The 27567-nt window shown below is 41.4% G+C and overlaps 1 protein-coding gene across 1 annotated transcript in view; it reads right to left on the bottom strand.

The window, feature by feature from the left end:
- The window catches only part of CDKAL1 (CDK5 regulatory subunit associated protein 1 like 1), a 406460-nt gene that overhangs the window by 231297 nt on the left and 147596 nt on the right, over positions 1-27567 (bottom strand). The window contains exon 7 of the mRNA XM_060244150.1: positions 7801-7904. Coding sequence (XP_060100133.1) covers positions 7801-7904 — 104 coding nt within the window. The remainder of the gene's footprint in view (positions 1-7800; positions 7905-27567) is intronic.

The raw sequence follows: 27567 nt of genomic DNA on the forward strand, positions 1-27567 counted from the left end.
ACACCGACGCGGAGGCTGGGCGACGTGGGGGACGGTACGACGTCCGAGACCGGTAGGAAGCATCGGAAGATTGGTCCCAGTCAGGTTGACGAGGAGGGAGCCACGGGAAAGAAGGTTGCATGGGGTAAGCCCCATATAAATATTGCCACTGTCTCTGGTCCCATGGGACCTGGGCAGGGTCTCGGCGTCGAGGCGATCGGCTCCTAGGCGAACGGTCCTTAAGGTCTTCCTCTCGGTCCCGAGGGGGTGGACTGCGGGGAGCTCGAGGGCGAGGCCGAAACGGCGGTTCGATGTCGGGACGCTGGCCGGGCTCGATCTCCTGGTCGGAGTCGGAGGAAATGACGAGCTCCGTCGACATCGAGGTGATTGGTCGAATCGGTGAGGCAAGCAGCTTCAGCGGCGGTATAATCGGAGCCGTCGGGTCCTGCGGAGAGGTGGGAGCAATGAGGGACGAAGATTTAGGCTTCGGCTTATCCAGCCTTTTAGCCTTTTTCTTCTTCTCGCTCGCCATGCCCGTATCCTCTTTAGGCCGCTTAGCTGGCATAGAGGAGTCCGACAGAGGGGCCGAGGCAGTGCATTTCACGTGCCGTTCGGCGTCGGAAGGCGGGCGCTCGGCATCGACCACCGACGATGGCGATGTCGATGGCGGGTCGGTAACGACAGGCTGGTCTGCCTTCTCCGCCGATGAACAAACCGGAGACAGAGTTTGTTCCATGAGGGCCGCCGCAAGTCTCGCTGCTCGGTTCTTCCGGGTCTGTCTAGAGAATTTTGCACAGTGTGTGCAAGAGTCGGGGCGATGCCGTTCTCCCAAGCACAGGAGGCAGAGTGAGTGCCCGTCAGGTGGGGCTATCTTGCTCCCGCACTTGGAGCACCGCCGAAAAAATCCCCACCGCCTTTCCATACGCCAGAAAGGCGGGAAGACGGGGGAAAGGGGGGGGGGAAGGAAGCAAAAATAAAGCGCTCCGCCCGAACGCCCCCCAAAATATCAACAACTAACGCTAACTAAGAGCTAAACTAACAACTATAAAAACTAAACTACAGCTAACTATACTAATTTCAAAGAAAGGGAAAGTTCACCGACCGAAGCAAGTAGATCGACTGATCAGCGCGGCGGTCAGAAGAGAACTGGCGGGATGTCCGTGCCCGTCTCAGTGAGCATGCGTGGTGGGGGCTCCTGGGCATGTGCACTGGGACGTCGGCGCGGAAATCCGCAGCTTTTAAGTTTACCGATCGAGATCGGCGCAGGCGCCTTACTCCCATCAGTGTGATGCACAGAGACCACGAAGAAGATCTGCACTGCTACAGCACCAACCCCAAATCAGACTTTTCCCTGCAGCCACTGTGGCCGGATCTGCCTGTCCCGCATTGGTCTTGTCAGCCACCAGTGAGCCTGCAGCAGACGTGGACTACTGCACCCTTCTTAAATCTTCGTTTGCGAAGTCAAGCCGAGAGAGAGAGAGAGAGAGAGAGAGAGAGAGAGAGAGAATATCTGAGCAAACAAAACATCCAGCATACAATCAATACATATACCCTTCCTCTCAACCAATAGCCAGTTAATGAACAGAAGGAAAGCAATTTGATAACACTATTGGCTTGTGTTTAACCGAATGGTGGTAGTAGAAACAGCCGAGCATACATAATTTACAATGAGATTAGAGGTTTTCCACACACAGAACAAGTATTTACAAATCTCATAATACAAAGGAGGGAATGAAAAAGAAAAAAAGGAGTGGAAAAACCCTCATCAGGCAAAACCAAACCCACATGAAACAGCCTTTTATTTTCAAGATCAACCTCCAGCCCTCCAGAAGAAAAACTGTCGAAAGTGCAATGTAGCAACACCTCGCCTCCTTTCCCCCCTCAAAAGCTACACTTAAAGAACTAACCCAGGTTAATCTACCTGATAAAGATTTCAGCCACACTATAAACACTTTCAACCTCTTGCAATCAGACTATGCCAGCTAAGCAGAAAAAGCATTTTATAAACACAACAGCACTTAAACAACAATCCTCAATTTTCTGACCACACAGTGGATCTATGGCAACTGTACACACATGCACAGAAAAGTTACCATAAACAGAAAACAAGTATGTTTTTTTTTCCTGGAAAGGTTGTATAAAGGTTACCCGAAGTATGCTATGACTCCTTTTTATACGAATCTTATTTTTTTTAAAAAGGTTGTTTTTCATACTTCAGTTTATGCTGCACAGTACTCGTCATGGATCTCTAGATAAATAATACTCTAAGAACAGTAAACAATTTTTTTTTTAACCTCAAAGTGCCATTAAGAAATACCTGGGGGGGGGGAGTGCCAATGGAAGTAGTTGTTCATGCTGTCCCTTGTAGCTTTAAAAAAAACTCAAACCCTCAGCACTTCTATATTAACAGAGCAAGCAGCTAAGACCTGAAATGTGTCGGCCACAAAAGGCAGCAACAAAACAAATTTATCTTAATAGAACAAATTCCTCTTCACTTGAGTGTTTTACATCTTTAAAGGCCATATGAGAAAAGAGAAAACAAAAGCTCTCTGAATGTTTACTGACACGTGTAATTAAGCAGTACATCCAAGTTACATATGGACTTCTATCTAGCTACCATTTGTACCGTTCTTGTGTTGTTTAACTACCATTTTATATTTTCTCTCTAAGTCTGGGAGCTGCTTATGACTTCCCAAAACTACCTCTAAGTCTATGTGTTTGTACTGGTGTCATGCTACATGGCAATAGATATTTGCAGTCCTGCAGTTGGGGGCTGCTGCCAAAATACAGCGGGGCTGCTGCCAAAAGAAGCAGGAAGAAGAATCTGCCCTCGAGTTGTAATTGATTCATGGCAGTCCCATCCATGGGGCATTCCATGCAAGAGATGGGCAGAGGTGGCTCGCCATTTCCTTGCTCCATGTAGCAGCCCCGATCTTCCTCAATGGTCTCCCCTCCGAATGCTAACTGTGGCCAACCCCTGCTTAGCTCCCAAACTCTGAAAAGTTTGGCCTAAGGTGGGCTATTCAGTCAACTAAAAGAAGCAGGGAGAAGGCTTACTTTGTTCTCCTTCAGTGAAGCTGTCCATGTTGTCCATGGGGTCCCCCAACCAAGTCTGCCAATTTTTGCACTCAACATCACGTTTTTGAGGAACACAGGCAGCTGCTGGTGGGAGATGGGAAGCATCTGCTTCCACAAGGCTCTTAAATGAATGCTGCAGAGATTCTGGGCCCATATAAGAACCTGCATATTAAACTATTTCCAAAATGGAGGTGGAACTATGTTCCAGGAGCTGTTCAAGTATTTAACCTAAAAGCCATTCCTATCATCTTTAAAGATTAGCCATACAGTTTGTCTCGGTAAATGAAAACGCTGACCGTCTTCTTTTATATTTTCCACAAAAATTATTAAACATTCCTTGCTATGTGGCCGGTGTGGCTTTCTGTTCAGAACTGGGCTATCCTTACCTTGAGGCAAGGGCACGGTTACAAGTAGACATAGGCACAAATGATCCACCAAACGCAATTTGTGTGTGAATCGGGCTGATTTGTGATTTGCTCCAAACTGGTTAGGCCCTTGTTAATTCGTTTCATTTTTCCAGACAGCCTGGCACTGATCTGATCAATTCCTAGAAATACTGGTGGTGGATTTCTGGGAGCCCTAAGAACATCCATAGTTAGTTGTTGTGAGAGCTGAAGCTGAGCTTTCCTGGGGGCACCTGTTTTGAGGGACTATTAACTCAGACATTTCAAATCCAATTTTTACCAAACTTGGACAGGCAAGTGGAGGAGAGCCTGCTGAAGACTCGTGGTAATTTTTACACCTCCCGTACCAAATGAGACTAAGATTAGTGAATACGCAACATACAAAAACATCTCTTTCACATTGTTATTCAGTTATAAAAAAAAAAAAAATGATGGCCTGTCTTCAGCATACCAAATCAAGATTTTAAGAACTATCAGTAAGTTTGGATATTAGCTAAAACATATAATTACTTCCATGTCTTCAGAAAAAGTATCATTTGGACTGTGGACAAACTTAGTTGTATAAAATCTACATGTCATCAAAACACCATCACTCCTCTCTGAATACACATTTTTGTGGACCTCAAACCCTCCCCTACACCGGATAACTGTCAAAGTGTGCATATCAAGTTGTGAATAATAATGAAGGCTTCTGTCTTTTCCTGTAATCACAACAATACAGAAAGAACATCTGCTACACCTTAAAAGCAAGTTACAGTAGAATGTTTGTATTACAAGCATATGACCTACAATTCTCTGCCCACCCAACGCTAGAAACTTTAAAGGCCATGACTTAATTGCACCTTCTGTTCTTACAAAAGGAATCATGCATAGCATCGTATACCCTCATGGACCACTAGGATCTCAGAGAGTAGATGACTCTATAGGGCCATAATTCAAGGGGCTCTGACTCAAGTTCCAATCAATCTTACTCCTTGACTAGAAGGGGATTTTGTGCTAGAGATAGCAAGAAATTTCCTAACTGGCTGATAACTTTTAGCCCAAGGTCAGCCAAACAGGGGTTTGAGCGGGCCTTGGAAAAACTTTCACAATTAAAACTAAAGAAGACGAGTGTCACGCAAAACCTGAACAGCTGGTCTTCAACTGAAAGCTGCAATGTGCTATTATTGACTGTGGGTGTATACTGGCATCCCTCTCTCTTGTGAAATCTTTTGCACTGGAAACTATAGTACAAACTACACCAATTTTATATAAAAAACAACAGAAATAGGACTGTATGCCCCTGCTCCCGCTTAGCCAAGTAGACTTCCTTGGGCTGAGTGACTGGATTAGCCTTTTTTCTGACTAGACCTTTCAGGAGATCTGGATGACTGTGAGTGGTTGCTTTACAAGTTTCTACACTTTGAAAAAGGGAGACCCTTGATTCTCTTCCCATACCCCCAAAGTTACTAATTATCTTCCCATATTTCAAAAGTGGAGATTTTCTGCCACCAAAACTAGGGTATGATTTTGTATCTCCATCTGTTCTTATAAAAGGAACCCCACACGCAGTTTGAGAAGTGCTAAGCAAGAGTCAGTTAGGAGTAAAGGTTATGAAGTGGACTATCACTTCATACAACTTGCTTACTATATGGAGTAACATTCCCAGAGTTACAAAGTTGCTGCCATGTTACAACTGGCTTTAAGTGGCAAGAGAGGGCTACACTTATTAAACAAAGACAACAAATGTAAGAAAACAAAACAATATTATTTCTATTTAATCAAAACCATATCCTTGCATTGGCCAAGAACAGACAAACTCCCTTTTTGTTGACCTTCCTTCCATTATGTTTAACAACATGCCACTTCAAGTCTCAGGGGATTCCAGCATAAGACAGTGAAACAATGTCCATGATACAGAGACTGTTTAAAAAGCTTAGCCATTAAAAAAGCAAAACAAAACAAAACACATGTAAAACTAAACAGCCTCAAATTGAAGGAGAAAAAAAGCAAGGGGGGGGAACAAACATTAAACAATGGTAAAGCATAAAATAGCAGTATTTCAAAGCAAAAAAATAAAAAGTTAGAGACAAATGCTTCACTGTCATCATGAAACTGTCTCACTGTATTAACCTGGGAACCTGTCTCAGTGTATTAACCTATTAAGTGGGAATGAAAGTCAAAACTGTGTCTGAATTCTTCTCCATTAAAAGTTGCGGAGGGGGGGGGGGAGAATCCCACAAAGCAAAGGACATATTCCTGAAGTTAGTTAGTTAGTTTTTATTCTTATATCCCGCCCTCCCCCTCCAAAGGCGGGCTCAGGGCGGCCCACAGACATGGCGTGCCATGATTTAGTTAAAACAAATAAACAATGATTTAAGTACGGTTCAATTACATAAATTAGTTAAAATAAATAAAACAGGTGCTATATCTACTGTCAATCACAGTTATACATACTGTCATACAGTCAGTTTCAGTTGTGCATAAGATGGTTAAGGTTACAACAGTTTAATCAATTTGGTCTGGTCCTGATTTAAATGCGAGCTGGAAGAGAAAGGTTTTGCAAGCCCTGCGGAACTGATTCAAGTCCCGCAGGGCTCGCACCATCTCTGGGAGTTGGTTCCACCAACGAGGTGCCATTGCTGAAAAGGCTTGCTCCCGAGTTGTCTTCAGTCTAGCCTCTCTTGGCCCAGGGATTTGTAAGAGGTTTTGGGAGCTAGATTTTAGTGCTCTCCGGGGAATATATAGGGAGAGGCGGTCCCTGAGGTAGGCAGGTCCTCGACCATATAGGGCTTTAAAGGTAATAACCAGCACCTTATAGCGAAAACGGTAGACGACCGGCAGCCAATGCAGATCCCGCAGCACAGGCCGCACGTGTTCCCATCTAGGTAGTCCCACTAACAGCCTGGCCTGAAGTTACCTGACTTCTGAAATTAAACATTCCAGCTCTCTCAGACTCTACTACTGCTAGACCCTAAGCTTGCCTCACACAATTTTACCGGTACAATTAATTTTGTTGGCAGATATGTAGTAAGTCATCCTGTTCAACTTACATGTTTCAACACAAGGCTACCCTGAATTAATACAACATATTCTGATTCTGTACATCATGCATGAAGAAAGGTATTGCAGTAAAAGTAATGAGATTTTACACCTTATAGGTATTAAATTACAAGCCACTGACCATTTCCAGTTTATATGAGAGGCCTGCTGTCAATTTGCCTTATTCTGATCTTACGCTTAGCTACAATGTCAAAGAAAATCCATGGCCACCAACTTACCGGAGGCTGCTCTATGACTGTAGGGCTAGGAGGATGCCAGCTGGGAGAGATCACGTGTTTGCTGCAGCTGAGTAATGCTGGTGTGGGTGGGCTGGCTCCCTGAATGACCAGCCATTCACTGGCCATGTGTAAGCTGGCCGAGGCTGGGCTTGGGGCTGACTGGGAAATGAACATCAGCTTGACCCCCCACCCCAATTATTATAGAGCCAGCCTGCCATTCTCTCAGCCCTGCATTTACACTTTCCTCAAGAGGTCGAAAACTGCTCAAAAAGGGCTTGGAAGGAAGACATTGCCCTAAACAAGGTGGACTCTGCTAAGAAAAAAGTGTGCAAAGCCATAGTTCACTTTGTGGAAACAGTTGGTGGCTTAGCTATTCACCACGCAGGCACTGAGTTTAACCTATCAGCCTTTTACAGAGATGATGGGGTTCATTTGTCCTTTTAGGATCAGGACATATAGTTGCACAATGTGCGGGACACTCTGCATTGTTGGTTGCAGCTTTAGGAGCATTGGCAGGAGCAGGGTGGTGCCTGCCCAGTTCTTGTGGCAGTCAGGCATTAGGCTGGATTCATTTGGGAGAAGGATGTGCCTGTGTGCTTGCTTCCCCTGGTGGGTGGGAACCCTCTTAAGAGTGAGGCTGAACCTCATAATGGCATGGCCACCTCAGGAGCGTTTGCTTAGCTCCGCTCCCAGGTGGGAAGGGTTCCATGCAGAGGCTCGTGCCTTTGTGTATTTGAGGTTTCACCAGCAGACAGGATGAGTATGGTGTTCACTGGCCAACAGACAGATCGCCTGATGTGTCAGATCTTGCCCTATGCTGTGCCAATGCTCCATTTTGCTGTAATCAATAAAGCTGTGACTTGTTTTACTCCAACATGGTACTCTATGGCTGCGATCACACACACTCAATAATGCACTTTCAACCCACTTTCAGTGCACTTTCCAACTGGATTTTACTGTGTGATCTGACAAAATTATTCCTGGCAAATAGATTCCTACAAGTTTCTAGAAAAGCTGGATATCATACTGAAACCAGTCAACACAATCACTGCCAGGAATATTGATTTTTAAAAACCTACCTTGAAAAGACTGTTTAGCTCTATCTACCAGCTCTTGAATAGGATAACTTGCTAGATCTCCTCTGGCATGTTTGGTTTTACAATACGTACACGCATTCAGGCACCTGGATAAAAACAAAAAACAATACATTTTAGTGAACTGAATTTAAAATACACTAACTCTATTAAAATCTATCTATATACTACATTCTCAATTTAACATACTTGATGCAGTTTACAAGTCATTAAAAACATAAAAAATACCCAAACCTACAGTACGAACAACTTAATATTATACTCACAGTCACTAAGCAGCAATAAACATAGATAATTATATCAAAGTTAAAGTTACTGTAAAGTGCTCTATCTGGGGTTCCCTTTGAAAAACAATCTTGAAAATTGAGCTGGTCCAAAATGCAGTGGCTAGGCTATTATCAGAGGTTGGTTACAGGGAATATATCACCCCCGTGCTAAAAGATCTGTTTTCAGCCACAGTTCAAATTGCTGGTTTTAATAAAGCCACAAATGGCTTGGGGTCAGAGTACCTAAGGGACCAGCTCCTCCCATACTATCCAGTCCACCAATTAAGATCTGACTCACAGCCTGTGTGGAGATCGATGGGAACTAGAGATAGGGCATTTTCTGTGTTTGCACCTCACATTTGGAACATTTCCCTCATTGAAATTTGTCTCACACCTGTTTTACTGTCTTTCAGGCCCTAGGACAAATGTAGCTCAGGCTTTCAACTGGGGTTTTTATTATTTCAGCTTTTCAGCAGCCTGAGGTCTGCTTTGGGGGCAGTTTTATACTGTATATTGTTAACATTATTTTAACTGAAAACCACCTCAAGCAGGACTCTGATAAGGTGGGCATAGAAATCTGCCAAATAAATAAATCTTATCCAGACAGAACAGCAAAAAACAAAATCTCAGCAAAAGCAGCAATAATTTGTTACCCAGATAAAATAGCAGCTGAATCACTGAAAAACAAACAAACAAACAAACTTGACACAGGGCAAAAAAGAAAAGGAAAAAACTCAGCAGATTTGACAATATACCTAGGTGTATCTTCACTCTTTATAATTGCCTAGGCTTCAGTAAAATATTCCATGCGTAAAATGTTCCATGTTTTCTGTTCCTCAGTTGGTCTCTATTTTCCTTTTGCAAGCAAATTCAAGATTTTGCCATTATTAGCATATAATCTTCTTCTTCCTTCTTGGAGTCTTTTCATATACCAATCCATAGAAGATGACATCAAAATTCTAATCCTGGTATATATCTATTAATTCACATCCCTTCATTTTAAGCAACAGTGTCATCACAAGATACTTCTAAAAGACTGCGGGATTTATAAAAAGTACAGAGATTTCAATATATAATGCTGGCAGCCATTTACTAAGCACTCTCATATATTCTACATTAAGAAAATATGTTCATAAATGGCACCAGGTTTCCTTGTATATTATACAACTAAATCTATAGGAACAAATCTGCCATGCGATCAAGTAAACAACAGCCCTTTCCTGACAAACAAATTTGACTTCCGACCTCTCTAAAGCCAAGTTCAATCAAGTGATATATTGCCTCTCAAAAATGATTCATGCAATATTTGTCAGTGTTGAAATCTTCATTAATCCTTTTGCTACTAAGCCATTTTTCCTGGTTATGGAATATACTTAATTACATATAAAACACAGCAGAAATAACACAAGCAATTAATTTGAATTTTTTAAAATCATGGCTTATCTTTAAGATTTTTTAAGTTAATCAGTCATCCAACTTGAATTGTAATTAATCAATTTTAAATGCTGCATACTCAAACTTGAATAGACACAGTGAATAGCAGAAATATAACAGAAAACACAGTCTAAACAAAGCCCCCATTAGATTTCCCAGTGTCTGTATACCTGTGGCTACTGAAGGCATGTCTTACTCTAGAAAGCATTCAGATTCATATGTTGTATAGCACTCATGAGAAAAAGAGTTCCATAGTTTTGGAGCAGAAACTGAGAATTCTAAGGCTATATTCGTTGCTGACAAATATTTGGTATAGTTCTGATGGCACAATGGAGAGAGAGAATACCCAAGCAATTAGGGTTCTATAGGTTTATGTTTATGGAAGAGCCCCGTGGCACAGAGTGGTAAAGCTGCAGTACTGCAGTCTGAACTCTCTGCTCACGACCTGAGTTCGATCCCGGCAGAAGCTGGGTTCAGGTAGCCGGCTCAGGTTGACACAGCCTTCCATCCTTCCGAGGTACCCAGCTTGCTAGGGGGAAAGTGTAGATGACTAGGGAAGGCAAATAGCAAACCACCCCGTAAAAAGTCTGCCGTGAAAACGTTGTGAAAGCAACGTCACCCCGGAGTCGGAAACGACTGCTGCTTGCACAGGAGACTACCTTTACCTTTTAGGTTTATGTCAGCACCAGTTACAGTGCTCCTTCCCCCCCACCCCCGCAACGTCTTCTATCTTCTGAAAAGACCATATCTAGGGTCGCAAACTTTACATGGAGGAACAGACATGCAAGGGTGGGGGGTGGAGTGAGAAAGGTAGGGCTTTTATTGAGCAAGAATGCACAGGAACACAGCTCCAGCTGGCTTGGTGTCAAGGGGTGTGGAATAATATGCAAATGAGCCCCTGCTGGGCTTTTTCTACCAAAAAAAGGTAAAAGGGTGAAATAACTTCTCCTTCCTTTTCCAGAAATGCAGCTCCTCTGAGAAAAGGGATTGATTTTATCTCCTTGACCTTGCTTCAGCATGGATTCTGCAGCCTCAGGAATGATCTTTCCAGGTACTGGGAGGGGCTATAGGATCAGAGGATCACAGAAAAACTCTGTGTACCTTCTCTACATGGATGCTTAGATACATTTCATTTGCTGTTTCAGAACAAGAGAAAAAAAATCTACAATCAAAAATATAAAAAGAACAATTAAATCTACAGTACAATTCAAGCTGCAATAATACAGTATTAGAATTAGCTTTCATTTTGTAACTTTCAGATTTTTAATTTATTATTCTTATTTTACATAACTCGTACCTTGCCTGTCTGCCTTTACGATGGCTATTAATTTACAGGTATGCCAGCCTCCCCACAAATTGCAGCTCATCTCTGGACAACAGACATGAGTTCCACTGGAAAAAATGGATGCTTTATAGGGTGGATCTATAGCATTGCACCCCATTGAGGTCCGGTTCTCCCCAGGTTCCACCCCCAAATCTCCAGGAGTTTCCCAACCTAGTCTGGCAACCCTGTCCCCTCTGTCTCCTGCTGGTGGAAGACATAGAAGGGGAAAGATGCATCTTCCTGGAGACAGAGTTCCAGAGTTTTGCTGTCTGCTAATAAGAAGGCCCTCTCCCATTCTGCCACTGGCCTTCTCTCAGAAGACAGAGGCACTGAAAGTAGTACTTCCAAAGATGAACATAGCGACCATGTAGGTTCATAAGGGAGTAGGAGATCTTTCAGGCAGGTTTGCCCCAAAGCATACATTACTTTAAAGGTCAGCAACAGCACCTTGAATTGTGCCCAGAAGCAAACTGGGAGCCAGTATAGATGGGCCAAGACTGGAGCAATGTGATCCCTATGATGTACTCAAGTCAATAAGGACAGCCCCACATACAGCACATTGCAGTAATCTAATCTAGACTAAACAGTATACACATCACAGGAAAGACCACAGCTGACTAACAGGTTGAAGCTGGTAAAAAGGTGCTCTTGGCTACCTCTGCCACTTGCTTATCCAGCAGTAGGACCCCCAGACTAGGAACCTGTTCCAGTGCAATTCTATCCAGAACAGGTGACATCTTAAATCCTGGATCAGATTTTCTGGTCTCCAGTAGTATTTCTATCTTATCAAGATTATGCTTTAGTTTATTATCCTGCAGATACTCCAAAACTGTTTCCAGGCACGGATCCAGGGTTTCTACAGGCTCCCTGGGATCAGCCAGAAGTGCAAGATAGAGCTGAGTGTTATCTGCATATTGGTGATAACCCAGCCCAAATATCTGGATGACCTCACCAGAGATGAAGTTTTCCTTTCGTTTATGTGACAATAGCTATGTTAGTTTAACATAGCAGAACAAAACAGAAGTCTACATTAAATACTAACAATGTTTATTGAGCTTTTGATATGAGCTTTTGTGAGATAGAGCTCAATTCTTCAGATGCTGTTTGTTGTATCTCACAGAAGCTCATAGTGAAATAAATACTGTTAGTCTTTAATGAGCCACTGAACTTCAGATAAGTGCATGTGGTTGCAGATACTATTTGTCTCTAAAACTGGAACATGTTTCTTTTTTGTTGTGGGACGAATTAATGGATGCAAGTATGTGGTTTGATGTACCCAGTGATACATTTTTAAATCAAGATCAACTTCTACAGAATGTGAAATTGTAAAAAAACATTTTGAAAAGAAATAAATGCGATTAGGAAATTATTTATTTATTTATTTTATTCACTTTTCATTTATATCCTGCCCATTCCAAACGGACTCAGGGCGGCTAACAATCATATAAAAACCAACATCTCAATTTCAAATATAAAACAATAAGACAGTCAATTATAATTTAAAACAATTTAAAACAAAGTATTGGTGCTATACAGAGTATACAATTTATCTGTTGGTGGTCCTTCTGGTGGAGTTGCCTAGTAGAGCAGAGATCTTATGGCCTCGGGGAGTGCATTCCACAGCATCGGTGCTGCCACTGAGAAGGCCCTGGCCCATGTAATGCCCCAGTCTGGCCTCCCTTGGTCTGGGGATGGACAATAGATTTTTAGTTCCTGAATGCAGTGCTCTCTGGGGAACATATGGGGAAAGGCGGACCCTTAGATAGACAGATCCTCAGCCATATAGGGCTTTAAAGGTCAATACCAAAACTTTGAAATGAACTCAGAACACAATTGGCAACCAGTGCAGCTCTTTCAGCACTGGTTGAATGTGCTCCCATCTCGGGAGTGCCATTAACAACCGTGCTGCAGCATTCTGCACTAGCTGTAGTCTCCAAGTCAGAGTCAAGGGCAGCTGCATGTAGAGGGCATTACAGTAGTCTATTCTCGAGGTGACCATAGCATGGATCACCATTGCTAAGTCGCAGTGCTCCAGAAAAGGGGCCAACTGTCATACCCACTGCAGATGGAAAAAGGCGGACTTGACAGTGGTTGCTACCTGGGCCTCCATAGACAAGGAGGCCTCCAGAGCACTCCCAGGCTTTTGACCTTCAGGGCCAAAATCAGTGGCACCCCATCAAAAGCTGGCAAGGAGATCTCCCTTCCCGGGCCACTGCGGCTCAGATAGAGAACCTCCGTCTTCGTCGGATTCAACTTCAGTCAGCCTGAGCCAAGATGTCACAACTTGTAATGCCACGTCTAAGTTGTTTGGAACGCAGCCAGATTGGCCACCCATCAATAGATAGAGCTGGGTGTCATCGCATATTGGTGACACCCCAGCCCATACCTCCTGACAATCTGGGCAAGTGTTCGAAATAATGGTTCAATGTTTTAAAATGTTTGCATTTTATTAATGTTTGTTTATAACATTAAAAAACCTATAATTTGCTAATGAAAAGTACGAGAGAAGGATGCTAGAAAAATATCGAATAGAAAAATATTAGAGAGGTGAAAGTTAGGTCATATCCATGAAGAGGTGGCGTATTTTCTGCATCGATTCAAATCTTATGCTAATTAAAATTTAATTCAGATGCTGGGTTAGGAATGGTTGCAAGTTTGTGTTAACCAAAGTTGACACTGCTGTAAATTATCACTAGAAGAAAAATGAGTGGTTATGGCAAGGGAGCGTATAATCCCATGGTTTAATCCTGACCCTTTAACTCTGGTTAAAGCCAATGTCAGTGAGCTGCATCTGTACAAGCTCTGTGGACATAAGAATTGAAATCCATTCACCCATAAGCAACCAGTGGAAAGTTTTGGTGAAACGATCAATTTTCAAAGCAAACAAGAACACAGCATGCTGTTTCAAATAATCCATATTGGTTTAATATAACTGGTTGATGATTAATGATGACTGTGTGGTGGAACTGAAGAATTTCTTCGAGACAGTAAAATCAAGAAGATATTTATTAAATAGTATAAACAGGATTAACAAAGCTAGGTTATAGTGTAATTGTGTAAATTTTTTAAAAATCACATATGAATACATCTATTTAAAGCATCTTCCGGGCAGACAGAACTGGAAAACTATTTTCATCCCAGCCCTTACTCACTGCAGGAATCCCAGTAAAAAGGCTGTTATATTTATAAGTATATAAACTTAGTATTTATAAGTATATAAAATTTATAAGTATATAAATATACTTGGACACCATCGACAGATAATTGTTCATGGTACATCTTCTTAATAAACCCCTCCAAAATTCAGCTTCCCAGTGAATGGAAACTGTACACAAAACCTCCTGAAATTTTCACTCAGTGTATTAAAGTTGTTAAATGTTGAGCAACTAAAAAGCAAGACCACAGACTTCACTCAGTGCAGAGGCAGAATGGCAAAGAGTATCAACTAGCATTTTTTTAAAGTCTTGCACTGAATTCTGCAGAATTCTAAACACATTATATGTAACTGATGAAGATGTTGATGCAAATGATATATCCATAAGCTACATGCCCTGACCTCATCGGATCTCAGAAGCTAAGTAGGGTTGGGTCTGGTTAGTATTTGGATGAAAGGTCACCAAGGAAGTCCAGGATTGCAATGCAGAGCAAGACAGTGATAAGCCACTTCTGAACGTCTCTTGCCTTGAAAACCCCATGGGGTCACCATAAGTCAGCTGTCACTTGATGGTTAAAAAAAAAGATAAGCCATATCTAGGAGCTAGAAGAATAATATTTCTATGTGAGAATAAAAGACTTGCTTGAAATTCAAGTACATTGCTGCATCTTAAAAAGTATCTTTGGATATTTAAAAGGTAAAGGATATGACATGTCTATGAAACGATACCACAAAGGATACCACAAAGCACATGTGTAGATGAAGAAAAGCAAAGTTATAGCTAAAGCCAAGATTACATACTCAGCATGTCTAACACCACCTTTGCCCATGTTGTAAAATGAGCAGAATATGAAGAGATGTGCCTCACAGTTGGAAGCCAGAACTAGTATGACAGAACAGGGAAAAAGACTTCCCCAAAGTATGGCTCTCATCTGGATGAGAGAATGAAAACAGACATTCATACTGACAGCAAAAAGATAAAGTGCTTTTTAGAAAAGAGTAATCAAAGAGCTCAAGTTTTATAAGCCAATTACATCCCTCGGAGTGCATTTAAGTGCTCACTTTTATCCATCTCTGCTTGTAGAAGCCAACACTATGCAACAGATAAGGAAAAGAAATTGGTTCATTTTTTAACCCAACTGGAAGTAATATGCAATCACACAACTATGTTTTTAGTCAGTGCATAGGGGCTAATGTTTTGCTGACTGCCATGGGCTTAAACCAGTTATGCGACAGACAGCACTCCCAGGCAACAACGTAATCCCGATATAACAGAGCTATAAATGCACTGCTGCCAATTCAAAAAGAAAAGTCATCCATCAGTCCAGGTTTGCTGGAAAATTGCACCCCCTCCCAGGGAGAACACCACAGCAAGACGTGAGTCCCCAGTCACTGGACAGAGAATGAACATACTCAGAGAAGCTTCTCCTAGCCATACAGAAATGAAATGTGGCCCTAAAAATACCAGCATGGGAACACTAGCCTGTTCCCTCCCGAGGTGTAAAGTGCCTTTTTACAACACACCTCTTTAAGATTCGAAAACTGACAAACTGATCCTCATCCTGTAATTTTTCTCTATCCCTTCCTATGGAACTAGAGCTAGTGTCTTATTGCAATTAATATAGAGTGCTTAGTAGATTTTATTTACAGCAAAAGCCAACATCTTAAACAAAAGGGATAAACTATACATATCCATAAGAACTACCTGTAAAACATGATAAAAGTATTATAATATTATTAAAATTGAAAAATATAAAGAAATGACCATTAAAACAAATGTATTCCGGCATTTCAGGCCTAAAGGCGAACCAACCAAATGTAGCTATTTTAAGTGTAACTGCAGGATATTTGTCCTCCAGAAGTTCTTTAAGTTGGCATATTTTTTGACTGCTAGAGTGCTTAGTAAATTTTGGCAGTCTAGAAAGCCTATTAATTTGGGTAGTCATCACCATGATTTCACTGTAGTCTTGTCTGTATACTATAAGGTTCTCCTCAATAGCATTCACCAAACCCAACAATGCTAAGAAATGAAAATTCTGTGAATTTTCGCTCTGCAAAGCAGCAGGGGACATAATCTTTTGTAAAGTATTCCACATGGGAGTCTCTAACTCCCATGCTGACTCTACCTCCTAAAATAATAGGTACAGTTTCTTGCAGGCTGCCTGTTCAAGGAGAGTGGGGAAAAAAATAAAAAATAAAATAACTGTGATATATTTATGAAAAATGAATTCAATTTTTCAAGTGTTTCATAAATATGAATACATTTCTGTGAAGTCACAGAAATTCTGTGGATTCACATGGACATAATTATCACTCAACAATATTTAACAAGCAATAGTCCAATAACATTATGCTCTTCTCTACTGCAAGAGACTGCCTGGTCCTCTTCAATTCAAACGTCATCCAATGCAACTAAAGTGGAACAGTCAATAGGACGTTCTTTGTGTCTTCATGACTTTCTTATTCTTGTATTCAAGTAGCATAAGGAGTCACAATTCCGCAGACAGTTCCTTGGCTGCATGCTCTCTCTCAAAGGCATGAGAGAGAACATGCAGCCAAGGAATGGAATAGGATAAGATTTTGCAGAGTCTACATATATTCTGTTCTGAGGAAGTCTACTGAAACAGGTGTTTGAACTGTCTGCAGAATCATGACTCCTTATGCTACTTTGGCTGCCTAAATCACAACGTTATTTTGAGTACTGAGTACTGCAAGAAATTGCATGGCAAAAAGAGAGAACAGGACTTGGACATAAGAGACTTATAATCTAAGTCCCATGCTGTCAACAAACTTTGAAGATGTCATTCAACAAACATGCATTTTCTACTCATTTGTATAGTGAAAAATGACCTGAGTGTCATGGAGACAGTTTAAATGCTGTGACCACAATAGGTCTTGGGATTCTGTAGTATCTACTATTTAAAGCAGGGGTGTCAAACATGCAGTTCAGAGGCCGAATCAGGCCCGTGGTGGGCTCCTATCAGGCCCCTGAGCAATTGACTGTCATCTGCTTCCTTCTCCCTATATCTTGCTTCCTTCTGCATTACAGCTTGCTTTGCAAGACTTGCTCAATTGCACAGAAGCTACAGATCAAAGCCTCTATTTTCTCCATTGGCTGAGGCTCCTCCCTTGGAGAGGAAGGGGGGAGGAATAGCTTGCTTTGCCAGGCTCTCTCAATTGCACAGCAGAGCTACTGAGTCAAGCCTCTCTTCCTTCTCTTCAATGAGACTCCTTCCCCCACCCCCCAGTCCCCTGGGGAAGGAAGCAAAGAGTCAGAGTTTCCTTTGTCCAGTTCCCTGGATCCCATGGGAGAAATACAAAGAAAGCATCTTTAAGACCAATGAGTGCTAATGTTATAAGCATGTTTTAAGTTTTTAAAAAAATATATCTGTGTTTGTGTTCTTTATAAAATTTTTATCTCTGCTACTGAATCTTAAATACGTACACACACGGCCTGGCCCAACATGGCTCGGCCCAGCCCAACAAGGTCTCATTTATGTCAGATTCATCCCTCATAACAAATGAGTTCAACACCCCTGATTTAAAGCAAGTAAGTCTAAAAGAAGCCCTACTCCATTTATTGGCATTATACACTAAGAAGTATACAGGGCATAAGGAGCGCTTAATACAATTAACGCAAATCTCGCCCTTTTGAAGCCAGATACAAAAAAATTGCCACTATTTTAATAGTTACGGTGTTTTTCGAGGAAAGGAGAAAAAGGGACTTATAGTTATCAGATTGGCCTATTAAATCCATTAACAACTGATCTAAATACTTAACATGAATGTCAGAGTAATAATCACAATACAAAAGAACATGCTCAATACTTTCTATTTCCTTTCTTCCACATTCACATAGCCTCTGCATGTAAGGGATCTTCAGAAACATTCTGGAGTCAAAATACATACTATAAACAACAAATAGGAAGCCATTTTAATGCACAAAATGCCTTATAACAAATTCATAGAACTGCCAGCTTGTGGAGTCTTAGTCCCCAAAGACCTTCTGCAGTAAATTCTGTTCTGCCCTTTGTATATGGAGCCCACAAACAAATTCATTGGAGAAATTTTAAAAGGCCTAGCTCCCCCTCACATACAATGATGGAAAACTATCCCTCCTTCTTTGTGATGTGGATGCATATGTCTCCTATAGAGCAGTACAGTTCGCTCTGGCAGCTAAGAAAGTTCGGGCTCAATGTGAGACTCCTTCACCAATACACAAAGAAGGTACTAATCTGTTCTAATAAATGTTCACGTGTTTTTAAACATTATAGCTTTGCTGTATGCTGTTCTTTGTTCATGTTTTGTATCTGCTCAAATGTGATAGTCGTCAGTCACCTGCAATAAACACTTTTGAATTTGAACCATATGTAACATCCATCAAGACGATGCATCTATTCAGAAACATTATTAGGTGCTCCCAGAGCTGAGTAACACTTAAAAATATACATTAGGACCACCTTGATAGCCACTCAATGATTCACAGGATCTAAATACTGCGAGATATACTGCAACAGCATGTGCTCAATCATGAGACTGCTTGAACTCAAGCACTCAGATCGAGAAAAACAGCCACACACTAGCCTAATATCTTAAAACATGTTAGGTCATGTCAACAGACAGATATGTTTGCACAAGTGCTAGAACAGGAGAGCATAAATTATCGATCCTTTAAATCAATTGAATTTTAGTTGTCTAATTGAGAATAATCATCATGTTTATGAAAGTATGCCTAGGGGGGGAACCAAGCAGGCTGTTTCTTGTGTGATTTGCCGATAATTGTGAAAGGTCATGACGCGCTGGAGTCTGCCATTGGGTTGTGCATGTCTGTCTTGCTCTCAGTGCGAGGGCTCACAGAGACAAAACACAGACTGCACAGAATTAGTTTTAATTATTTTGTTTTACTACTATGACTAAATCCACTAAAAACACCATAAAATATTGAACACTCCCTAGAATACTTAGACAGGCCACAAATTCCTGTGGAGTACTAAATCAACAAGGATTTGGATAGGGCACCAAGCTCCTGTCTTTACAATTACCTTCACTAGCTATTTTCCTCTTAAAAGAATACCTTACACTTTTCTGATATTGCTTAAAGAAGCAGTGAAAGGCATACCGTGGGGGATGGGGCTGAGATTTTAAACTACAATAATGCACAGTAGAATTAAAGTATTAATTACAGAAATATTTCATTCCAGTATCAACAGAACATGTTTACTCATGCTTTTAAAATGTGCAATTTTGGTTAAGCACACATGTGTATGGCATACTGTCATATCTTGCACATATGTTGCAAATTGTAAAATCTTGACTCAGACAGATGTCCTTATACAAAGGAAAATGGCTAAGTGGCCCTAGAATGTAAATCTCTGGCAAACAAGAGTGGCATGTTTAATAGAGCACTGTAAATTCATGGTAATAATATTAATAATAGTTTCCACATAAAAGTTTCCATGAGATTAGTAGGGTATGCACTTCACCACAGGCTGTAGTTCAGAGTAAGAGATCTAACTTTGGACTGGTTATGTCTGAATTGGGTCAATCATCAAACTATGATTTGACAAATGGGAGACTAGCATGGACTAGCATGCTGCCCCAGTGTGGAATCCTTGCCCTCTCCATTCCAAGATGCATTAGAAGACAGGAAAAAGTACTTAACACAGTTCTGCTTACACAATCAGCTGAACTATGGCTGAACCAACCTACAGCAGTTTAATATAATACTTAATGAAATACAAATTTGCATATTGAGCAATAGAATGTACAAACAGTGGTTCACATTTTGGTTTTAACCTTGTATTAGAAGAAATGAATTTTACTATGTCATACAGACATATACAGAAAATATAGTGTGGATACAATCACTTTTATAGGTTTGCTAGGTCCCCCTTGGCCATTAGAAAAGGATGGGAAGGTAGGATTGCCAGAATCAAGCTGAGAAACTCCTGGAGATTTGGGAAATGGGGGAGACAGGGACCTCAGTGGGGTATTGTCATAGAATCCACCCTCCAAAGTATCCACTTTCTCCAGGAGGAATTGATCTCTGTACTCTGGAGATGAGCTGTAATTCCAAGGTATCCTCAAGTCCCATGTGGAGATTGAAAACCATAAGTAGGCAGCAAGCAGCAATAATAGTATTTCAGGAAGAATCCTATGAAAATTTCTGCGTATGCAAGATCTCTCTTGCATAAACAGAAAATTTCCATAGGATCCTTCCCCATGGTTTGAGAACCACAGTTTGCCACAACATCCCAAATCAAGCAAACAATGATTATCACAGGATGACCATCCAATCATGGCTTATGAATGCACCAAATCTTGGTTTCATTCCTTCTTAGGAATGAAGAGGCTATGTTAGTGGAAACATCATCTTCCCGATTCAGCCACTTCAGCAAACAACAGTTCTCTTAAATCATGGGAGGAAAGAGGACTCTAGTGCAGGTTTAATTATACACATTCCACTGGTTTATAGCAGAGCTGTGCACAAAAACTCCCACACAATTTGTTTCAGTATAAGTTTTGTTCCAACAGTTTTGCCACCCATTGCTTCAATCCCATCTTCTGCATATTATCAGAACCATTTCCATTATGCTGAATCTGCACAATGTCACTTTTCTTTAGCAGTCATACACATTACTAACTTTGTTATTCCTTTTAGCAGGAGCTAAATATAAATACTTTACAATCCCATTGCAACAGCCATCCCATACCCAAAATTGTTTTTCAAGTAGCCTATATCAAATTTCTGGAGATATATATAGATAAAATGGCAAATATATGAAATGCTGTTTTTTTAAATGAAGGGGCAGCATTAAAAATTCCAACAGGATAAAGTACATAAATAGGGAAAATGTAATGGTTAGTTCTGGGACAGTGAAGGACACAACCCAATGTAATGAAATGTAACTAGCATGCCAGTCTGGATAACCTTCGGTTACCTGCACACAATGAATACTCTATCAGCAAATCAAAGCCCCTCAAATTCTGTTTTCCTTTCACATATTCCTATCATTCCCTGGATGTTCCTTTCTCATCTATTCTGTCTGACTAAAGAAATACATAGATCAGTGGTTCTCAATCTTTAATTATCTACACCTATCTCTTCAAAGTACCCAATTTCATCATCCAAATCACTTTATTTATTGTTTTATATTTATATGCCACTTTTCTGACTGACCATAGCACCTCAGTGCCCAAGAAATAATGGCCTACAGGTCACAGACAATTATATTTCTTTACAGCAAGTGGACAGCAAAGATGCCAGGGAGAAAAGAGCAGGTCAACTGCCTGAGAGGACATGAGGTGACAAAGAAGTAAAAATTTAAGACATAAAGTAGCATTCCAGACAAGACAACTGTAAGTACATTTATGACATTCAACGAAACAATTGTGTCTGAAGGCCTGCCCACCCCCTGAAGTTAGGTTTAGTATTATAGGCTATTTGTCACTTTTTAAAGGGTTGGGGCAGTGAACAGGACTTTTTTTTTGTCACCTAAGCACCTCTTCTGAGTTTTTTGTCTTCAGTGTGAGCTGAACAGCTAAGAAGAACTCTTCTTTGCTTGCTGCCCAAAGCCACTACAAGTAGGAAGAAGAGGCTGCCTAAAATCTTGAATATGCCCCGAAGACCTGTAAATCAGCCCACTGGGTGGAGGAGAAGAAACATTGCCATAGACCCTTTTCACACTATAAGTTATACAATACTCTGGAGAAAGTAAAATTTGGCTCATTTTGTGCAGGAATTAATTTAATGGTCTTTTCACATTTGCTAATGCTAGAAGTTGCCATGTTTCTGCATAGCAAACCAAGAAGCTCTGGAAGATTAATACCTCCTGAACCAGTCATATAGAAAACTCAGCTGAAAAGTAGACTGCTGCCTGTGATAAGAGCTGTTGTTTCCATTTCCTAAATGGCTTCTGGGACAGAGCCTTTTAGAGTGGTTAAATCTCAAAGGAAACATTTGGCTACAGTAAATACTGTAACATATAACAGGTTGTTGAAATAAAAGGTATTGTTTGAAGACTGGTCAAAACATCCGGAAGCAAGGGGTTAAGAGTTCTCTTCAAGCACGCAGAAGGTAGCAAGTTTAAATTTAGACAGTGAAATACAGTTATCAGACTTGCTTTTTTAAAAAGGAATAAAAAAGAAAGAAAAAGAATTTCAGCATCCTGTGTGGGAAAAGAACTTCTGAATTGTGTGAACAGAATAATGGGGAAATAAACAGCACAGTTATAAAAAATGCAGAAATTATTCCTTGTAAAGAAGCTATAAACAGTTGTGTCTGTCCAAGAATCAATATATCTCATTCTCAATGTGGTCCCCATCTATGGAAACTTAAATCTGAATGTGGGGGTAGTGGACAGACAAGTCCAATCCTTCTAGAAATCTGAGAAAATGTCCAGAAAAGTTTGAAATTTCAGCATTCATTAGGGTTGCCAAGTCCAATTCAAGAAATATCTGGGGACTTTGGGGTGGAGCCAGGAGACTTTGGGGGTGGAGCCAGGAGACATTGGGGGCGGAGCCAGGAACAAGGGTGTGACAAGCATAATTGAACTCCAAGGGAGTTCTGACCATCACATTTAAAGGGACAGCACACCTTTTTAAATGCCTTCCTTCCATAGTAAATAATGAAGGACAGGGGCACCTTCTTTTGGGGCTCATAGAATTGGACCCCCTGGTCCAATCATTTTGAAACTTGGGAGTACTTTGGGGAGAGGCACTAGATACTATACTGAAAATTTGGTGCGTCTACCTCAAAAAACAGCTCCCCCAGAACCCCCCAAAACCTCCAGATTAATTCCCCATTATACCCTATGAGAATCGATCACATAGGAAAAAATGAAGTGCTCTGCAGACGTTTCCCTCCTCCCATTTCTGGCGACTGAAGCGAGGGATTGGCCTCTTCACAGAAACACAGACACACCATCCCAAGTGGAAGCCTTTCAATCGGAGACTGAAGCCTCCGGAGGTAGAAACGCACATGGTCCTCTGGGGGCAGGGCTTCCCCCAGCCGGCCAGCTGACTGGGGGTGGGAAGTAGTCTGGGAAAGCAGAAGAACCCCTGCTGGGACCTGGGGATTGGCAAGTTACCTCTAAAATCCACAACTGAAATCAAAATTTGATTTCAAAAGGGGGAACTTTATAAAAATGAAGGGAATGGCTATAAAGAAGCTGAAAGGGGAGCACAAGAGAGTTAAATCCCTAAAGGATGTTTGGCAGCTATTTAAAGCCACACTAATTGAAGTCCAGATGGAATGCAACCCCCAGGTTAGGAAAGGCACTGCCAAGTCTAAAAGAAGACCTGCATGAGTAACAATGCAAGTCAAGGAAGGTATAAAAAGTAAAGAAGCTTCTTTTTAAATGTGGAAGTCTGTTCCAATGGATTGAACAGAAGGGACCCCAGGCTCTGCCAAAATATTAAAGCTTTAATAGCCAGACCCCTGAGTCTGCACAAAGACAGACCCAGCCCTGAACTACTTCAAATAGCAAAGTATTCTATTAATGATGTTAACCTATGTTCCCCTTTTCGGTCTTAAAAATCAAACAGACTAACAATATTTTCTTATCTAATTTTACTCACAAGTATCCTATCAAGTCTTTCTCTTCACTTCACAGATATGCATCTGAAATTTAAAGTTAGTCAGCCAGTCCACAACTCAGCTAAAGCCTGAATACAAACCAAAGCCTAACAATAACATGAATTAGAACTGCATTCAACAGCTATTTACCGGAGGGAGGGGGTGTTGTAGCAGGAATTACTATGCATATTAGGCCACACCTCCCTGATATAGCCAATCCTCTAATCCTCTTCGAGGATTGGCTACATCAGGGGTGTGTAGCCTAATATGCAATGGAGTTCCTGCTACGAAAAAAGCCCTGACTATTTATATTTATCTCACTGATTTAGAGAATTATCTGTTTGTACATTACAGTGCTCTCAATGTTCAATTGATCAAAGCAGCGCCAGGTTCTTTTAAAAGGGCATTTGTACCCTTTATTTTCAATTGTGCTTTCAGAAATTAAAAAGTCCAAAAAACTGATACAGCTGGACTTCAGTGAGGCAATGAGTGGAAGATTTCTTGAGAATCACTTAGAAGTCATTTCCAAATAAAGTTCTTCCAAGGAAAGGCAATAAAGGTCCTACAAGGTCCTACAACTGATAGACAAATTAAAAACTAATAAGTCACCGGGTCCGGATGGCATACATCCGAGAGTTCTGAAAGAACTCAAAGTTGAACTTGTGGATCTTCTAACAAAAATCTGTAATCTTTCATTGAAATCTGCCTCTGTTCCTGAGGACTGGAAGGTAGCAAATGTCACCCCCATCTTTAAAAAGGGTTCCAGAGGAGATCCAGGAAATTACAGGCCAGTCAGTCTGACTTCAATACCGGGAAAGTTGGTAGAAACCATTATCAAGGACAGAATGAGTAGGCACATTGATGAACACGGGTTATTGAGGAAGACTCAGCATGGGTTCTGTAAGGGAAGATCTTGCCTCTCTAACCTGTTACATTTCTTTGAGGGGGTAAACAAACTTGTGGACAAAGGAGACCCGATAGATGTTGTTTACCTTGACTTCCAGAAAGCTTTTGATAAAGTTCCTCATCAAAGGCTCCTTAGAAAGCTTGAGAGTCATGGAGTAAAAGGACAGGTCCTCTTGTGGATCAAAAACTGGCTGAGTAATAGGAAGCAGAGAGTGAGTATAAATGGGAAGTCTTCGCAGTGGAGGACGGTAAGCAGTGGGGTGCCGCAGGGCTCGGTACTGGGTCCCATGCTCTTTAACTTGTTCATAAATGATTTAGAGTTGGGAGTGAGCAGTGAAGTGGCCAAATTTGCGGATGACACTAAATTGTTCAGGGTGGTGAGAACCAGAGAGGATTGTGAGGAACTCCAAAGGGATCTGTTGAGGCTGGGTGAGTGGGCGTCAACGTGGCAGATGCGGTTCAATGTGGCCAAGTGCAAAGTAATGCACATTGGGGCCAAGAATCCCAGCTACAAATACAAGTTGATGGGGTGTGAACTGGCAGAGACTGACCAAGAGAGAGATCTTGGGGTCGTGGTAGATAATTCACTGAAAATGTCAAGGCAGTGTGCGTTTGCAATAAAAAAGGCCAACGCCATGCTGGGAATTATTAGGAAGGGAATTGAAAACAAATCAGCCAGTATCATAATGCCCCTGTATAAATCGATGGTGTGGTCTCATTTGGAGTACTGTGTGCAGTTCTGGTCGCCGCACCTCAAAAAGGATATTATAGCATTGGAGAATGTTCAGAAAAGGGCAACTAGAATGATTAAAGGGCTGGAACACCTTCCCTATGAAGAAAGGTTGAAACGCTTAGGGCTCTTTAGCTTGGAGAAACGTCGACTGAGGGGTGACATGATAGAGGTTTACAAGATAATGCATGGGATGGAGAAAGTAGAGAAAGAAGTACTTTTCTCCCTTTCTCACAATACGAGAACTCGTGGGCATTTGATGAAATTGCTGAGCAGATAGGTTAAAACGGATAAAAGGAAGTACTTCTTCACCCAAAGGGTGATTAACATGTGGAATTCACTGCCACAGGAGGTGGTGGCGGCCACAAGCATGGCCACCTTCAAGAGGGGGTTAGATAAAAATATGGAGCAGAGGTCCATCAGTGGCTATTAGCCACAGTGTGTATGTGTGTGTGTGTGTGTGTGTGTATGTGTATATATATATATTTGGCCGCTGTGTGACACAGAATGTTGGACTGGATGGGCCATTGGCCTGATCTAACATGGCTTCTCTTATGTTCTTATGTTCTTAAAGACCTTCAACTGCTGGTGAAATAAATGTCCACATATTTGACCATCTTGAGAATTAATTGATGAGTTATTCAACTCATGTGGATATTTAAATTATGATACTGGTTGCATGAACAGAGAAGACAGCTCTTTCTACAAACCTGAAAATGACCCAGGTTTACAGGAAAGCCAGAAATGTAAAATAAAATGCATTGGGGAGTTAACCCTACAAATATTAGAAGCAGTGCCTATAGCTTTAAGAAATGAATGGCTTCCTTGACCATTGCTAGCACAGTATTGCCAACCTTCAAACCTCAGTTTCTGCCAATAAAACACAGTAGGAGGGTGGTAGCAAGCTGCCTGGTGCATGCTGCCAGGCCTGGCCCAATAACACTTCCCTCAAAAGCCAAAGCAGTCCTTGAAAGAATACGGGGGCTTTCAGGGAAGGAAAAGAAGAGGGGAAAATGAGATGCCCCCTGCAAGTTCTTGCAGTTCCCCCACCTAAACTGCACTCTCCATTTTTTTGTGTGTTTCTGATTTCCCCTACTTTTACTCTTGTTAAGAAATACTTCTGGTTTTCTAACAGTTGCACATTTTTATCTCTTCTTTCTGACAATAATTTCATAATGACCAAGAACTGGTATGATTGTCTTCAAGTAACTTGGCCCAGTTGTAAATTGCTTCTTGTTAAAGCATTAACTCCTTACGGACACAGGTGGAAGTATTAACATTAGCTCATCTGTTGGGGCATACCGCTATCCATATAGCATATCCTGTGGCCAATTTCCATGTAAGGTAACTTCTCCTACCTAAAACCTGGCAACTTTATCAATCTCAAAAAAGTTGCTCTATGCTGGATGGAACCAATTTATCTATCTTCGTGGATTTACCTGCAACTTAATTAAGATGACAGTTTTCCAGGCTTGGGAGCCCATTTTCAGAAAAGCCAAGTCAAGGACTATGGTCCAGATTGGAACCAAGAAATGATTACAGCTACAGCTGAGGCATTTTTGTTGTTTTAAGATACCATTGAGGAAAACAGAACACTGGCATTTATTGTGAGGGTTCTTTCTGCTCTAAGGTATCTTGTCATGGCTGATTTCCATCTGTCCATTAAGAAGGCAGAACAAACATTCAAATTTCCTGGGTCCAGGGCAGGAGTCACCCATAGAACTTCAGAAGCAGTAGCTACATTAGAAATACCTAACTTTCACTCCTGGAAGCATGTCACCATTGCTGCATGACTCGGTGAGGGAGGGGGAGGCATTTTAAAAAAAACCCTTCCCTATCTGGAGTTGCGCCGCCTTAGCAGCACACCTCCACAACTCAATGAAAAGCAGATTGCTGTTCCTTCACTCCTAGAGCATGTTGCCATTACTCTCCACAAACCTCAATTTTCCTGGTTCATGCCCTTTCTTGGTTACCATTGCTTCCATGTGAATCTCTTAAATATTGCAGCTGCTTTTGAAGCTTTTATCATTCTTCTAAAAGTAGTGTGTGGTTTTGAGAGAGAGGGGCTGCTGCAGTTCCTCTATGGAATACCGTTCTCCTCAGTCTTCTATCTGGCACCTCATTTTTGTGGCACAGGCCAAATCTTCTCTGAGTCATCCAGGCCTTCAGAGGAATTGCTTAGAGCTGGCTCATCAGGATTTTTATTGGGGTTAAGACCTTTAGAACTGTCTTAACCTTTCAAACTGCCATATGATCAATTTTTTTAATGTGTTGACTTTTAAGATTTACTGCTGTGGTTATAAGGCTAGATTTTTTTAGACAGTCTTTGTGTTGGTTATTCACAGGATCCAACCCACTGAG

This window comes from Heteronotia binoei, chromosome 7, assembly GCF_032191835.1.
Source record: "Heteronotia binoei isolate CCM8104 ecotype False Entrance Well chromosome 7, APGP_CSIRO_Hbin_v1, whole genome shotgun sequence".
NCBI lineage: Eukaryota > Metazoa > Chordata > Lepidosauria > Squamata > Gekkonidae > Heteronotia > Heteronotia binoei.